The 17,398-nt window shown below is 40.5% G+C and overlaps 1 protein-coding gene across 3 annotated transcripts in view; it reads right to left on the reverse strand.

Annotated features, from left to right (window-relative positions):
* The window catches only part of ARIH1 (ariadne RBR E3 ubiquitin protein ligase 1), an 83,835-nt gene that overhangs the window by 47,064 nt on the left and 19,373 nt on the right, over positions 1–17,398 (reverse strand). For all 3 annotated transcript variants that reach the window (XM_084781397.1, XM_084781396.1, XM_084781398.1), the window contains one exon: positions 8,811–8,878. In XM_084781397.1, coding sequence (XP_084637523.1) covers positions 8,811–8,878 — 68 coding nt within the window. The remainder of the gene's footprint in view (positions 1–8,810; positions 8,879–17,398) is intronic.

The following is a 17,398-nucleotide window of genomic DNA, read 5'->3' on the forward strand; positions in this document are numbered from 1 at the left end:
AGCTTCGTCTCAGATGCTAAGGTACTAACTCTCAATCTGAAGACCTTCCTTTTAGGTTTTTGTTTGTTGTTGTTGTTTTCTTTTTCTCTTTCCCTTTTCTGAGACAGGGCTTCTCTGTGTAGCCTTGGCTGTCCTAGATTCGCTTTGTAGACCAGGCTGGCCTCGAACTCAGAGAGATCCGCCTGCCTCTGCCTCCCAGAGTGCTGGGATTAAAGGTGTGCGGCACCATGCCCACACTTGTTGGTCTGTTTTGAGACAAGGTTTCTCTATTATATACCTCTGCTTATCCTGGACCTCATTGTGTAGATCAGGCTGGCCTTGAGTTCACAATGATCCACCTGCCTCTGTCTCCAAAATGCTGGGATTAAAGGTTTCCAACACTACAGTCTGCTAGGTATATTTCTTAAAGATGGCATAGAAGGAGTTTCTTACATCATACAACCTAGAAGTCAAAGAACTTTCAAAAACTACCCAGGAAGCCAGGTGGTGGAGGCGCATGCCTTTAGTCCCAGCACTTAGTAGGTGCTCCGTGAAGGTAGAGGCAGGAAGATCAGGAGTTGAAGGCCATCTCGGGCTACATATCAAGTTGGAGAGCAGCCTGAGCCACATGAAATACTGTGGGAAAGTGAATAGGAACTTAACATACTCACATTCCCTGGCATAGGGGGTCTAGGATTTTCCCCCATTTAAAGTTAAGCTTCATTTACAAGAAATATAAAACTTCAGTGCTTTGTTATCCAATCTCCCATCCCATATTTCACTGAGAATGTTTTACTAGCCATTTGGACAGAATTTACTCACCAAGAAGATAACATCATCCTTTTAGAACTACACATAGCATCTGTCTGCTTCCAATGTCACCTGTACTGTACTTTTTATCTATGACACTGAAACCCACTAACCAGTACCACACAGAGGTCGAGACTACATACACATGGGCCAGATGTGTTTCTGGATCCCATGACCAAAGTTTCCAGTATCTAAGTATTTTTTTCACAACCTGTAATTCTTCACCTTCAGACTTTTCTCCAGAATTACTTCTGCCCCTCAGATTTTTGTTTCTCTTGATAGCCAAATCATGACAGTCTATCTAGCTTTGGAAAACACGGCGTCTAGCCTGTGAGCAGCTCCAATGCCTGAGAGAGAGAGAGAGAGAGAGAGAGAGAGAGAGAGAGAGAGAGAGAGAGAGAGATAGATATCGATCCGAAGTTCTCTCATGGGGTTCTCTTCTTTTTCATATGACCCAATGTCATTATGGATAAGAGGAAGACATAGCAAAGCACCCAGGCTAGGGTCTTATAGGTCAAGAGATTAGCTCCTTTCCTAGGCTAACAAAAGATTTTGTTTTAATTTGCATTTATTATATGGTCTGTCTACAATGGTTATTTGGAAGATATCAGAATCAGAATCTAGTTTAGGGATGGGAATTGCTCAGGCTCAAGTGGTAGAATAATTTGCCTGTCATGCAAGAAGTACTACGTTCAATCCCCATCACTACCATAAATCCAATCAGGTATATAGTCCCAATGCTAGGGAAGTAGAGGCCGGCAGGTCTTCTTTACATTTATTTATGTTTAGTGTGGGTATGAATGCGCCATGAAATTGTGTGGAGGCAAGAGACAACTTTCTAGAATCAATTCTCTCATTCCACCATGTCAGACTTGGCAGTGAGGGCTGTTAACCTCTTGAGCAATCTCACTGATCCATATATATTTTGAGGATGAATGTTTAGTGTACACACACACACACACACACACAGACAGACAGACAGATACACACACACACACACACGCCCATAAATTCCACTGTAACACAGAATACAGTGTGCTCCCTACCCCAGTCAAAAAAGCTGTTTAAACGAAATTTCAAGCAGCATATAGAAAATGTAGGCTTAAGAAAAGACACAAAACTGGGCTGGAATGAAGGCTAAACGATTCGAGAAGACTGGGCTGTTTTCCTGGAGGCCCTGATTTTGACTGCGAGAACCTACAAGGCAGCTCACATTCATCTCTAACTCCAGTTCCAGGGGACCCAATACACTGTTCCAATCTCTGAGGGCACTGCACACACGACACACAGATGCACATCCATGCAGGCAAAACACCCATACATATGAAATAAAAGAACTGAAGATACAAACTCTAGGTGCAAACTAAAACCATTTTTCAGCTGACCTTACAACAAATCAGTACCATTTAGAATCAGTGAGAGTCTGTAACTTATTTTTTCCCTTTGCCACTGCTACAAACCTAGTATCTTCGGCTTCTAGGCAAGCATTCTTATTACTTACAAACTTCACCAGCTGCAGATATTCTTTTGACTCCTACAAAACTTGAAATACTAAGAGCTTGTTGTTAATGAATTTTGTGTGTTAATATGTATAATATATGATTGAATTAGTTATTTTCTTGTTGGTGTAATCAAATATCCTGACAAAAGCAACGTAGCTTATAGTTCTTGAAAAATAGAAGTCCATCATGAGAGGAAGACCTGACAGAACAGGAAAGCAGCAGGAAGTGGAGTCTGGCTGGTTACATTGTTTTCAGACTAAACAAAGAATAAGAAGTGGGACTAGGATTTAAGGCCTCAAGGCTCACCTCCTACTAACCTACTTCTTCCAAGATTCAACCTTCCCAAACCACCTGGGGACCAATTAAGTATACAAACACCTGAGTTTATAAGGGACATTTTACATTCAAAATGGAAGACTTGAGAACACCACACACACCTTGGGGTCAGTTGTATGTAGTATGGAAGTAACTGGAAAGAGACCCTACTCACAAATACAGTGCCTGAGCTGAATGTAGCAGCCAACAGGGGCTAATATAAACTTACTAAATATCACGGCAGTTGTATATATATAAATAAAAAATCTGAGATTTAATACTGCCACTTTATATTTCTCTTCACTACATATGGCTTCCTGCATGTAAGGTCTGTGTGAAACTTATGATAAAATTTAAATTTTTACTATTATCTTAGGGATTCATGACACAGTTAACTTTAAATTGTTTTTTTTTTTTTTTTGTTTTTTGTTTTTTACATTTCTAAGGTGTTCTTAATTTTTAAAGTTTTTCCCAGTGTAAACCACTAGGAAAAAAAATAGCAATATGAAAGTAAACCTGCAGACTTCAAACTTTTGTCCCAAGGCCAACTGTCTATTCATTAAGGCAGTGTTTATTTATGAGCACAGGTTGGGGTTTATTTTCCTTAAACTTACTGAAGTATTATTCGAATAATCACTTGGGGGGTGTTTTCAAGACAGGGTTTCTCTATGTTATCTTGGTAGTCCTGGACTTGCTTTGTAGACCAGGCTGGCCTCGAACTCACAGCGATCCACCTGACTCTGCCTCCCAAGTGCTGGGATTAAAGGAGTGCACCACCATGCCTGGCTTCTAATAATCACTTTTAGTGCTACTACTGAAAAAAGCCCATTTTTCTTCAGAATATGCCATATACATATGAGTTTGTGAGGGTTTTCTGTTTTTTTGTTTTGTTTTTTAATCTTCCTACCTCTGCCTCCTAAGTGCTGAGATTACAGGCACACATCATCACACTTGGGTTACTGAATTTTAAAGGGTGGATTTTTTTTTTTCACATGCCTTCAAATCTAAAATGCTTCAGACATGACATTTCATGATTTTACCACAAGACAGGGAATTTTCATGTAGGTCAAATTTCCTTGCCTTTTAATGTGTCATTATTGAAAGAAATGTGCATATTTAGATATGCTAAAGTTTTTGTTCATTTGTTTGTTTGGTTGATTGGTTTTGTAGACCAGGCTGGCATCGAACTCATAAGATATCCGCCTGCCTCTGCCTCAAGTGCTGGGATTAAAGGTGTGCGCCACCACGCCCAGGCATGCTAAAGTATTTTTAAAGTATTTTAAAGAACAAAACAATTTAGGCTTGAGAGATGACTCAAGTTAAACGCACTTGCTGCTCTTCAGAGAACAAGGGTTTGAGTCCCATCATCCACATGGCAGCTTACAACCTTTTATAACTCCAGTTTCAGGAGATCTGATGCCCTCTTCTGGTTTCCATGGGCACCAGGCACACACATGGCGTGGTGTGTGTGTGTGTGTGTGTGTGTGTGTGTGTGTGTGTGTGTGTGTGTGTGTGTGTGTGTAATATATATATCCAAGCAAATACCAATACACACAAAGTCAAAACAAATCTTTCAAAAGGAGATGAAAGAAAAGTGTCATTAAGAATTTTATCCTGGGGCTGGAGAGATGTCTCAGAGGTTAAAAGCACTGTCTGCTCTTCCAGAGGTCCTGAGTTCAATTCCCAGTAACCACATGGTGGCTCACAACCATCTGTAATGTGATCTGATGCCCTCTTCTGGTCTGCAGATGCACATGTAGATCACATAATAATAAATAAATGTTTTTTTAAAAGAATGTTATCATTTTCTGACTTGTGTTTCAGAAGGCTTTGTGTTTTTGTTATGAAATACTAACACCTATTTAGTGAAGAGGTTAGGTGAAAAATTAGCACTTATGTGTGATTAAGGTACTATAGAGCTATTTTTTAAAAGATTCATTTATTGTTTATTATGTAAGCAGTGTTCTGCCTGCATGTATTATTGGCAAGTATTTTCTCCCAGTCTGTGGCTTGCCATCATTCTTTTGATATTTCCACTTCGAAAATTCACTTTAAGATTTTCTGTTATATACGTTTAAGAAAATTCTCTACTTCAGTCATATCTGCTTTTATCTTAAACATTCCACTTAATTGAATTTGTTTTCCTAACCTGTGGTTTTCTACTTCATTACCTTTTTCTGTAAGCACACTAAGACTGAGCATGTCTCTCTACACTTGTCATCGGTATGCACTCTCCTTTAGTTCCGGCTGTCTTGACAGACAGCCCACAGCTGGGCACAGTGGCTCCCCTTGGCGATGGCAACCCTGAGGAGGGTGTGGTAGAGGAACTACATGAGTGTGAGGACCACTTAGGCTACACAGTGAGTTTCTGAACAACCTGCAGTACAACAGTGGAGAAAACCTTGTAAAAACAACAACAACAACAACAACAACAACCCAGAGTTTTAAAAAAGAACCCCAGCTGGGCGTGGTGGCACACGCCTTTTAGTCCCAACACTCGGGAGGCAGAGGCAGGCAGATCACTGTTTGAAGCCAGCCTGGTTTTCAAAGCGAGTCCAGGACAGCCAAGGTTATACAGAGAGGCCATCTTGAAAAAACAAACAAACAAACAAAAAACAAAACAAAACAAAAGAATAATAAAAAAGAACCCCCTGCCAAAAACTCCGTAAGAATAGCTGCCATTCCCTAAGAGGCCTAAGAAACCTAATAGGTCCCACACAACTAAATGATGTTTGTAAAATGAATAGCTCAATGCGGTTAAGGGATAGAGGCTGAGAAAGCTAAGAGCAGAAGGTTAAAGAAACATAGCTTCATTTACAGTTAAGCCTATTTAGATGTAGTGGACATACCTTTACTCCCACCACTCAGGAGGCTTCCTGTAAGTCCCAACCCACTCTGGACACACAGGAAGTCCAGGCCAACCAGGAATACAGTGACAATCTGTCTTCGGGAGCTGCTGGGAGCAGCCCAAGATGGTGGAGCAAGCATGTCTGTAATGCCAGCACAGAGGAGATGCGGGCATCTGCCATATGAGACCCATCTCTAGAATCTTAATTAAGGGACAGTGAGATGGTTCAGCAGGCTAAGATGCTCCCTGCCATATATGATGAAATGAGCTAGATCTCCAGGAGTCACATGACAGTAAGAAAAACAAAACAAAACAAAACAAAAAAACAAAAAACAAAACTCTAGAGCCAGGCGTGGTGGCGCACGCCTTTAATCCCAGCAGTCGGGAGGCAGAGGCGGGCAGATCGCTGTGAGTTCGAGGCCAGCCTGGTCTACAAAGTGAGTCCAGGACAGCCAAGGCTAACACAGAGAGGCCCTGTCTTGAAAAAAAAAAAAAAAAAAAAAAAAACCAACCCTCTAGCAGCTGTCCTCTGACCTCTACATGCCCACCTTCACAATTGCAACCCCCAAAAGGTTTTTTAAGAATCAAGGAGATAGGGAGGGAGAAACAACACCAGCTGCTGCTTACCAAAATATATATAAATTATCATCAATTTATGTGGTGAAGAGAAAAGGATAGAGAACTAATATGCCAGTGTCCATGTCCTACAAAAACTGCATATAGGCACTATACCTACTTTAAGGTTAGTTTTAAGTCTGTGTTTGGACATTACTAGAGAATAACAAAAGAAAATCTAATGGTGACAACAGAATAAACAAACAGAAATATGGTAGAGTGCAACTTAAAATAGCATCAGCTAAATCTAAACAGAAATTATCATAAATACTTATGATAATAAATACTTGTTAATTCTTTTTAATAATCACCTATGTTATTTGCAGGAAGAGTGAATATTTAAAATCAGAAAGTACATAAAATGTTTCTAAAATGAGCATAGCAGTGCTAATATCAGACAACACAAAATATAATTTAAAAATCAGTAAAGGCGACAAAGTCACTGTGTATCGGCTTGATGTGTTTGTTGTTGCCACATGTCAGGCTCTCCTGGAATTCACAGAGATACACCTGGATCTGTCTCTTGAGTGCTGGAGTTAAAGTGTGCACCAACCACCACTACTCACTTAAGTACAATATTTTAAGCACAATATTTAATTGAAAAATTTTTTCCAGCAGTGTTACAAAAGTAAACTCAAGACTTTAATGTAAATTGAGAACTCTTTTTCTTAAAAGAGGTATCATGAAAATAGCCTGAGAGTAAATGACAATATTAAGAATGCTGGCATCAGTAAAAATAGCAAGACACATACATGGAGGCGTGGGGCAGGGGGCGGCAGGGGTGGGGGGGTGGGGTGGGGGGTAAGGATCAGAATAATCAAGAAACATTTTCTTTCACAAACCCTGGGAAAGCTGAATATAATGTGCTTAAAACAACCCTGGGGACCAACAAACATGTTCAAGTCTGTGTTACAAACCTGAGTTGAATAACTTAAAATCTCAAATTTTCAATTATCAACTAAATGAGGGCATTAGTCTCCAGCCCTAAAAAACTATCAGGAGGTGAAAACAAAAGAAACCAACCAAACAAACCAAACCACAAAACTATTGGGAGGTAAGGCATGGTGGTGCATGTCTTTAGTCCCAGCAGACAGAGGCAAAGAAATAGAGAGTTGTGTGAATTTGAGGCCAGACTGGTCTGCATAGAGTTCCAGACTAATAGCTAAAGCTGCAGTGAGACTGTCTAAAAACAAAACAAAGAACCAACCAAAACAACAACAAAAAACTACCAGAAGGATAAAATCAAATACTATCTAATAGAAAACGTTCAATAATGAACCAATTACTAAACTATAACTCAGATACAAGCTGTATAATTTTTAAAAAGCTGTAATATTACCTAATGTAACTTAAACAGCACTTTGAATGTGAATCAAAAGGGAAAATTTTTCCATTTCATTTCTTACAATATTTAGATTCTCGGTCCCCAACAAGCATTTGATTGCTTATTTATAGACAGGGTTTCTCTGTGTAGCCTTGACTGTCCTGGATTTACTTTGTAGACCAGGCTGGCCTAGAACTCACAGAAACCAGGCTGCCTAAAAAAAGCTGGTAAGAGAAAACAGAGGTGTTAGCCGGGCGTGGTGGCGCACGCCTTTAATCCCAGCACTCGGGAGGCAGAGGCAGGCGGATCACTGTGAGTTCGAGGCCAGCCTGGTCTACAAAGTGAGTCCAGGACGGCCAAGGCTAACACAAAGAGACCCTGTCTCGAAAAAAACAAACAAACAAACAAACAAAAAAACAAAAAGAGAGAAAACAGAGGTGTTACCCAGACAACAGTCACCAAATTTCCAATCTAAGGAACCAAGGGAGTGATTAATAATGTCAGTCTTCATCCCAGTAACTTTTACTACTTTAAAATTAGACAGAGTTTACTGGAGATATGGCTCAGAGTTTTAAGAGCACTTGCTGCTCTTCCAAAGGTCCTGAGTTCAATTCCCAGCAATCATATGATGGCTCACAACCATCTACAATAAGATATGGTGTCCTCTTCTGGGGTGGAGTGTATATGCAAACAGGACACTGCATACATAATAAATAATCCCCCCTCCCCCCCAAGACAGGGTTTCTCTGTGTAGCCTTGGCTGTCTTGTACTCACTTCGTAGACCAGGATGACCTCAAACTCACAACAATCTGCCTGCCTCTGCCTCCCAAGTGCTGGGACTAAAGGCCTGCGCCACAACGCCCGGCCCATAATAATTCTTAAAAAAGAAAGATTTTAAGAAGCAAACTTTGAGCCAGGCGCCACGGTACACGCCTTTAGTCCCAGCACTCAGGAGGCAGAGGCAGAGACAAACAAACAAACAAACAAACAAAACCCCAAAACAAACAAAAATCCAAGCGCCAAGCATCTAATTTGACAGCTAGGAAATCTAGCCAACTTTTCATTTTAATTATACTGAATAAGTATCATTTATATGCCTAATAAAGATTTAATAGTCGTGAATAGTATATCTTCTTAATAAGGAAGATCTTATGTGTTCCAAGAATGTTATTTATTAAGCGCTTTTTAAAATCTACTTTTAGTTTGTGATATTCAAGAAGATATATCTAATAAAGCCTCTATTTCATTGCAACTCCACAGATTTTAAGCTGAATTTCCTAACTTCACTGCAAAATTTCCAATATAAGAAATAGCAATTATTACTTAAGGTTTCCTCATATGCATACTGTTATAGAAATAAATTCTTGGGCTTTCTCTGTTACCTCTTAGTACAAAGCTAATAATATAGTTTCTTACCTTTCCATTAGCTTCTCTTTATCCCAGTTGAAGTGGCTAAGGAGTATTCTTGTGATAGTTGCTGGATTCTGAAGGAAGGGGAAAGAAAACATTTTAGAGTAATTATATCTTACTGACTTTTTTGTATGTGTGTGTTTTTGTAGTCCAGGCTGGCCTCAAATTCACATTTCTCTTACTCCCATACCCCAGGTGCTAAGATTATATACATGCCACAAGCTCAGCCCTTTCACAGACATGTAAAGACACTGTGGGCTAGATCTCAAGTTCTCTACTAATGCAAGGAAGCTTTCTTCTCTGCACCACTGCTGAAGCACAGAGCATCGCTAAGTCCCACCCACAATACCCTTTTAGATAGTTATGTTCCCAAGTAGGTACAAAATGTTAGTTGTATGATCAAGATTACTTAAATAACTTGATTTATAATAGTTCAAAATTAGCCAAAAAGAGATGGCAAAGTAAATTACTGTACTAAGCCAAGTGAGGTCATCTGTACGTACACCCTCAGCACACAGGAAAGTGAGGAAAGAGATAAAGAATGAGGCCAGTCCATAGGACATAGCAAGACCCTATCTTGAAAAGCAAACCAAAAATATCAAGCACTGATTAAAATTGATTTACTGCATGGAGTATTTAACAGACTGCCACATCAACACTGTAAATATTAATATAATTTGCAAGACCATATGTATCGAACAGTTGAAAGGAATCCAAAGTCATGGTGTACTTTAGACATGTTTAACTAAACCAATAAAATATCTGTGCCATGTAATAGTACAGTGTATATTCTTTCATATTAGGTTATTTATAGAAGGAAAAGTTAAAACTGTGAAATAAATGTTTACTGTTGTCAGAAATATCCCCATTTCCCAAAACTACCACAGGTGGGGTTGAGAAGATTGCTAAGTTGTAAAATGCTTGCTGTGAAATCTAAGAACCTGAGTCCAGATCCACAGCATCTACAGTCAGTATGCTGCACACCCCATAATCCCAGCACTGGAGAGAAAGATCCCCTAAGCCCTGCCTGTTGGTTCAGGCTTTTTTTTTTTTTTTTTTTTTTTTTTTTTAAATTAAATAAAAGCTCCAGGTTTAGGGAACAACCCTGTATCTTAAAAAAAAAAAAAAAAAAAAAAAAGGTGACAGGGGAGCCAGATCTGGTAGTGGGCACCTTTACTCCTAGCACTTGGGAGGCAGAAGCAGGTGGATCGCTGTGAGTTTGAGGCCAGCCTGGTCTAAAAGTCCAGGACAGCCAAGATAACACAGAGAAACCCTACCTTAAATAAATAAATAAATAAATAAATAAATAAATAAATACTGGGGCTTCGTGTGTGGCCCATCTGTAATCTCAACATGTGGGAGGCTAAAGTTGCTGAGTTCCAGGCTTCTTTGTGCCACAGAAAGAGACCTTATCTCAAGCTAATTCAAAGATATGAAAACTCATGACAGTGTAGGAAGCAGACTTAAAGTTAGGTCCATTTTACTTACATTTCATGTACAAATTTCTACATCAAAGAGTGTTTCAAAAAATATTTCTGTAGTTAAGTATTGATTTAAAATAATCTAATTTAAAGTATCATAAACAAGTTTTGTGAAAAAAAGATCTATCAATTATTTCTCATTTGTTACACACACACACACACACACACACACACACACACACACACACACACACGTTCACATGCATTTATCCCCACTCCATTCCCCCAAAAGGGCCAATGTACCTCTCTACTCATTCAGGCTTGCTTTACTACCTACCTCTTATTTCTTATTCAGAGGCACCCTAAGAATCCTCTTTAAACACCATACTCAAGAACTAAAAATCAAACTGGGCATGGTGGTGCACACCTATATAATCCTAGAACTCAGGAGGTAAAGTCAGGCAGATCTCTGTGAGTTGGAGGCCAGCCTGGTCTACAAAGTGAGTCAAGGCCAACCAACGCTACACAGAGAAACCTTGTCTCAAAAACAAAATCCAAACTGAAACAAACCAACCAAACCAAACCCTCCAAGAGTTAAAAATATAAAAAAGAAAGTGAAGCCAATCCTAAATCTTAATGTTTATTATGGAATCAAAATAAAGTCTAATAATACTGTCTAGACTTGCTAGATTATAACTATGTGGCACGTAGGACACTAAATGCCTCTCCACAGAACAGTGTACCTGAACGAAAGTTACAGGAATTAAGTTTCAACTTATAAAGAAAAATAGGGAAAGGATGACCAAGGTTGCTAGTGCCTCTTCTGAGTTCTAGTAGCAAAAGGTTGTTACAGCCTATAGCTGGTTTTATCAAAACTTTTAGGTTCAATCTCACATTTTTATTTAATAAAGTATCTGAGGCGAGGTCACCTAGAAGCACTCATTGACAAAATGACTCAACTTGCTTCAGAGTAGCTGACTATTCACTGTAAATAAACTTCATGAGGGGGGTGGTGGAGAATTGCACCTATCACTGGCCTGTATGTCCCCACTAAAAGGTGAGTCAGAACAAGGTGAGAGGAAAGCAGTCAAAATACAAGGAAGCACTAGAACTTCCTGCAGGACAAAAAGAAGTTTTGTATCTTGATGTCATATAAAAGTAACAGCAAGCCCCACTGTTAAGATCCTCAGCGGATGTATGGAACTGTAGACAGTAGCAACGTCTAAATGCAAGTACTGGAATACGTCAAAGGTTGACAATACACCCAAGTGGCCTAAGAGAATAATAGGCAGGGAACACAACCCCTAACACTAAGATAGAAACTGGTATTAGTTCATGGGATATTGCAGTGACAGACCAGACCATGTGTTTCATGGTGACATTTGAACTTTGGATTGTCTTGGGGTTTCTATTGCTGTGAGAAAACACCAGGACCAGAAGTAAATATTTATTTATTCCATTTTACAGTTTACCTGGAGAATTCAGGACAGGTGTTCAAGACAGGAATCTGGAGGAAAGAACTCATGCACAGGCCAAAGAGGAACACTGCTTACTAACTTGTCCCCCATGGCTCAGCCTATTTTCCTATAATATCCAGGACCACCAACCCAGGAATGGTGCTGCCCACAGTGAGCTGGGCTCTCCCATATCAATCAATCAAACAAGAAAAGTGCACCACAGACTTGTCCAGAGGCCAATCTGGTGGTGTATTTTCTCATTTGATGTTCTCTCTTCCTAAATGACTCAAGTTTGTGTCAAGTTGACACTAAACTAGCCAGCACAGCTTGGAAAAGCCACTCAGTATTCAGAAGTCAGTGGATTGTTCTGTGGGAGCTTAGAAGACGGCTCAGAGCTGTGCAGACGATAGACAGTGCTCTTGTGAAGTTTCAGAGTCCCTTCAAGGCTCTACTAGGGATGGGCATGGTGGAGCAGGCCTTTAATCCAGCACCCAGGAAGCAGAGGCTAGAACTGGAGAATCTCTTGCGTTTGAGGCCAGCCTGGTATATACGACAAGTTCCAAGACAGCTAGGACTACATAGAAAGACCCTGGCTCTATCAGGGCCATCTGATATTTTGAATTAACATCTGTACTTCTGGTCAACAGGCGCTGAAGAATCAGCTGTAATTAACAAGAGGCCAGACCACTAAAGTGAAAAATATGTTTATATGATAAGCCTCATTAAGGCAAGATCTTCTCAGAAGTGTGGTCAAGAGGGGGCCAAACAGTCACTGTGATTTTCCACCTGCAGCCTCCTGTGTAGTTGGGAGTACTTCATGCAGGCAATAAAGCTAGGTAAGGTGTAAGCATTTCCCAGGTGGTACTGGTTTTGAAGAAATGAGGGATCACAGAGACATAAAGATAAGGCTTTGGCAACATATGGCAGGGTCAGAGTCCCTGAGAGCCCCAAAAGAGGCAAAAGTCATCCCAGAGGCAGCATTTTGGAGACGCCAGTACCATGGGACAAGCACAAGGACAGCAGCAGCTGGGGAATGAAGCCATCCTGAGCCCACGAAACAAGCTCCCTGTGTTGCCAACAGCAGGTCTGGAGAAATGAAGCCTCTGGGAGCCCAGAAGATCGTTACTGAATCCTCAACAGACTCGAGTTTTGCTTTGATTTTAACTGTGCTCTGATTCCTCTCTCTTGGATAAATTATTTGGCTTATTTATTCATAAGTACCCCAGACTTGGGGAGACTTTGGAGTTTTAGTGAAACTGAATATTTTAGAGAAATTTTTGCATGTTTTAAAGAGACAAATGTTTCAAGTGTTTGAATTTATTTATTTTTTATTTTTTGGTTTTGTTTGTTTGTTTTGGTTTTTGGAGACAGGGTTTCTCTGTGTAGCTTTGGCTGTCTTGAACTCATTTTGTAGACCAGGCTGGCCTCGAACTCACAGTGATCCTCCCAAGTGCTGGGACTAAAGGTATGCGCCACCACTGCCCAACTATTTTTTTTTTTTTAAAGAAAGGGTTCTCTAGGTATAACCAGGCTGGCCTCAAACTCAAGAGTACAAAGATCTGTCTGCCTTTAATAAGATTAAAGGCAAGCATCACCACACCCAACCGTGTGTTTAAATTTTTTTATTCTGTGACATTAATATTAATGTGACACCTTGGAGACATATACAAAAAGAAAGGGTCTACTTGAACAGTGATGTTTATGTGTTAACAATGGCTCAATTATTATAGCTAGTTTTATGTCAAATTAACACAAGCAAGAATCATTTGAGAAAAGGATGCCTCAGTTGAGAAGATAATCCCACCAGATTCGCCTGTGAGAGAGATCTTCTTAATCGATACTGATGTGAGAGAACCCAGTCATTGTAGGTAGTGCCAAGACTGGTGGCAGGTGGTCTTGAGAAAGTAATCTGAGAAAGCCAGGAGGCGCAAGCGAGCAGCATTTCTGTGGCTTCTGCTCTAGTTCCTGCCTCTAGTTTCCCTACCCCAGCTTCCCTTAGTGAAGAACTTTCAACTGTAAAGTGAAACACTTTCCTACCCAAGCTGCTCTTGGTCATGGTGTTTTATCACAGAAATAACAACCCTAAGAAATTATACATGTAGGCATATGTACAGATGGCGGTGGGGGCAATGTGCACATACAACTAACAGAGGACTAGAGAACTTTGAAAATAAACAGCAGGGGGCTGGAGAGAGGGCTCAGAGGTTAAGAGCACTGCTGTTCTTCCAAAGGGCCTAAGTTCAATTCCCAGCAACCACACGGTGGCTCACAACCATCTATAATGAGATCTGGTGCCCTCTTCTGTCGGGCAGGCAACATTGTATATATAATAAATAAATCTTTAAAAAGAAAAAAAAAGAAACAGCAGGGTGGGGTGTGCTGGTGTACACCTTTAATCTTAGCAGAGGCAATGGCCAGCCTGGTCTACACAGAGAAACCTTGTCTCAAAAGACAAAAACAAAACAAAACAACCCAGCAGGTAGATTGTGTGGTGAGGAAGGTAAAGAAGAACCAAATAAAATGGTGGTGAGGCTGAGCCTGGAGGGGGGCAAGCGTGTAATCCTAGCTGCTCAGGAGGCTACAAGTCACAAACTAAATGCCAGTTTGGGCAAACAAGATTTTAAAACGACTAGGATGTACCTCAGTGGTGGTATGTTTGCCTATAGTAAATACTGCAGTCCCTGAATCCAATCTCCAGCACTGCAAAGACAGACATAGGGAGATAAGGTAGTCTTGAATATCCCATTAGGTTTTCTCCTGGTTTTGATCCTAGTATGTCTCAAAGAGAAACTGTACAGTGATATACCGCTGTGACTGAAAACTGCATATATGAGACATATAAGGAATTACAGGAGACGCCTTCAAAGAATGTTACAATATAAATCACTACCCAAGCCTAGGATCAACCTACATAATACATGAAAATAGAGGTAAACATAAAGATGGCAAAGTCTTAAAAAAAATCAACAGGTAATGGAACCCTTGCGTGTACAAGATGAGAAAGAATTTGAGTTATAATCTACTCAGGTTGACATGTCCACTAAAACAAATCATCAACTTCTGAAGTGTCCAAGATGGAGTTCAAATTATCAGACACAGCAAAAACAAATTCTTACCAATTCTCAAAAGAGACAATAGAAGTTCATTTCTAGATAACCCAGATATTACAATAATCAAAGATTTTTAGGGTCCAGTGAGATGGCTCAGCAGGGTAAAGGTACTGGCCACCATCTGGGTAAATATTATTAGCTACTTTTCTCCTGAGTTCTTAAAAACATAAAATTATCAAATCAAAACTATAACACATCAAGGTGAAGGAATACTTAAATGTATATGGAGAGGAGAGAAAAATCACATCAAAATCCCATTAAACATAAGCATTAAAACATAATAAACCAGTCCTGATGCGGCCTGATATACTGGGGTGAGGGGTGGGCAACTCTTTTCTGAGGAGAGGGAGGAAAGGGGAAGAGGGTGAGACTGGAAGGAGAGGGTTGCGTCTGGGATGTAAAGTGAATAAACATTACTGATGATGATGATGATGATGATGATGATGATGACGACGACGACGACGACGACGACGACGACAACGACGATGATGGAGGAGGAGGAGGAGGACAACCACCACCACCACCACAGTAACTGGGCGTGGTAGTACACTCCTTTAGCCCCAGCACTCAAGAAGCACAAGTAGGCAGATCTACCTGAGTTTGGAACCAGCCTGATCTGCAAATTGACAGTCAGGGCTACAAATAAATGAATGACTGAATGACTGATAAAACAGGCATGGTGCTGCACTCCTGTAATCACAGAGCTGTGGGAGGCAGAGGCAGCAGGATCAGGAGTTTAAGGCCAACATCAATTACGTGAGACCATCCCAAAATCCCTCTTCCTCCAAATTTACCAGGAAAACTACTAGCCTAGATCTGTGTTGACACAGGGTCTGACTTAGCTCCAGCTGGCCTTAAATTTCCTGTTATATAAAACTGTGCTCTTGAATGGTCAATAGTTCTTAGAAGCACAGTCCTTACGACTAAAATGGTCAGTTCCAATCCATCACAACTCAAGATCTGAATTTATCTGCATCCTATGGCTCTGCACGATGACCCCAGCATCTGAGAGACTGAGACAGGAGGACCTCCACTAACTTGAGGCCAGTATGTATACTTAGAGTTCCAATCTAACCACCCTGGGTACAGAACAAGATGAAGGAGAAAGCATGAAGCAGGGCAGAGGAGAGGAGGAGGAGGAGGAAGAGGGAGAGGAGGAGGAGGAAGAAAAAGAAACAACTGTTAAAAGAGTAGAAAGATGTATCAAAAAGGAGCATTTACAAAAAGTATATTATGTATCCAGAATATATTTTTTAAACCTTAAAAAAAAAAGTAACAGTAAAAAGACAAAACCAAATTTAAAAATGGGCTTGTAGTGGGTGGGAGAGATTGCTCAGCGGTTAAGAGCACTCTGGCTGTTCTTCCAGAGGACCTGGGTTCTATTCCCAGTACCCACATGGCTGCTTGAAACTGTAACTGTCTATAACTCCTGTAACACACACACATGTATGTAGTCAAAACACAATGCACATAAAATAAAATTGTTTACCTTTAAAAAATGGTTTGTAGTGTCATCCCAACCACATGGCATAGGAAGACTGAAGCCTCCCTAAAATTTTGCAGTTGGAAGTTAATCATTCTTACCTGAAAAAAATTTACTGCATATTAAATACACACCCCAATGTTTTTTTGCTTATGCTTTTATTTACATGTTTGTCAATTTAATTTATATTTGAGGATTGAATTCAAGGCCTTGTTAAGTGCTAGCTAAGCATTTTACTGGACTGGTTCCATAGTTTTCCTTGTAAATATTAAAATTGCCAGGTGCAGACAGTTTGACTGCTTGACCCACAGATCACAGGCCAGCAGAGAAACAAACAACTGGCACAAGATCCAAAGATGCTGGCTGATTAGGAGTGTGGTTCTCCACAGTTCAGTCAGTGAGACAGTGCTGTGGCCCAGTCAGCTACAGCTACTCCAACTGTAGGATGGCAACTGCAAGACAACACTGGGAACTAGCAACTACAACAGCTTCCCAAGTGCTGGATCCTTGAGCGGTCACATCACAATCACAGTGCTTTTCACTGCTCCTGCAGGCTCTTCTCAGAGGCTTCAAACTAGCTGCAAGCACAGAGATCAAAGTCCATTTTAGTGTTAGGAACTAAACTGGAAACAGTGGTTCCTGTCATGGCCTCTCCTTGAATTGTTTCAGGATTCTTTGCTTAGGCCATGACAACTGAAGATGATCTTAGCTTCACCTACAGCTCAGAGAGCCCTGTGTACAATGCGTAGGGCCTCATCACAGCACTCCTCAGTCTGGTATAGGAGTACCCTGACAGCTAGTTAATTGGCTTCACACATCCAGTCCCCAGTAAAGCCTGATGAGTGGTTTTGTCGCCTATTTGTGGCCTTATCATAAAGAAAGCAACTCATCGAGATGTTGTGGCTTACACCTATAATTCTACAACGTGGCAGTTGAGGCCAGAGTATTGCCACAAACTCAAGGCCAGCCTGAGCAAAACCTAGCCGAAAAACAAAACAAACAGCAGACCCAAACAACAAGAGGTGACTGAATGGCTATTCAGGCACATCCACAGTCCAGAAGGAAGAAGGTACCAAATTACAGTAAGGAGCAGAAACTGACAGAGAACTGAGATTACAAATGA

Source organism: Acomys minous, assembly GCF_964271855.1.
Source record: "Acomys minous genome assembly, chromosome: 5".
Lineage (NCBI taxonomy): Eukaryota > Metazoa > Chordata > Mammalia > Rodentia > Muridae > Acomys > Acomys minous.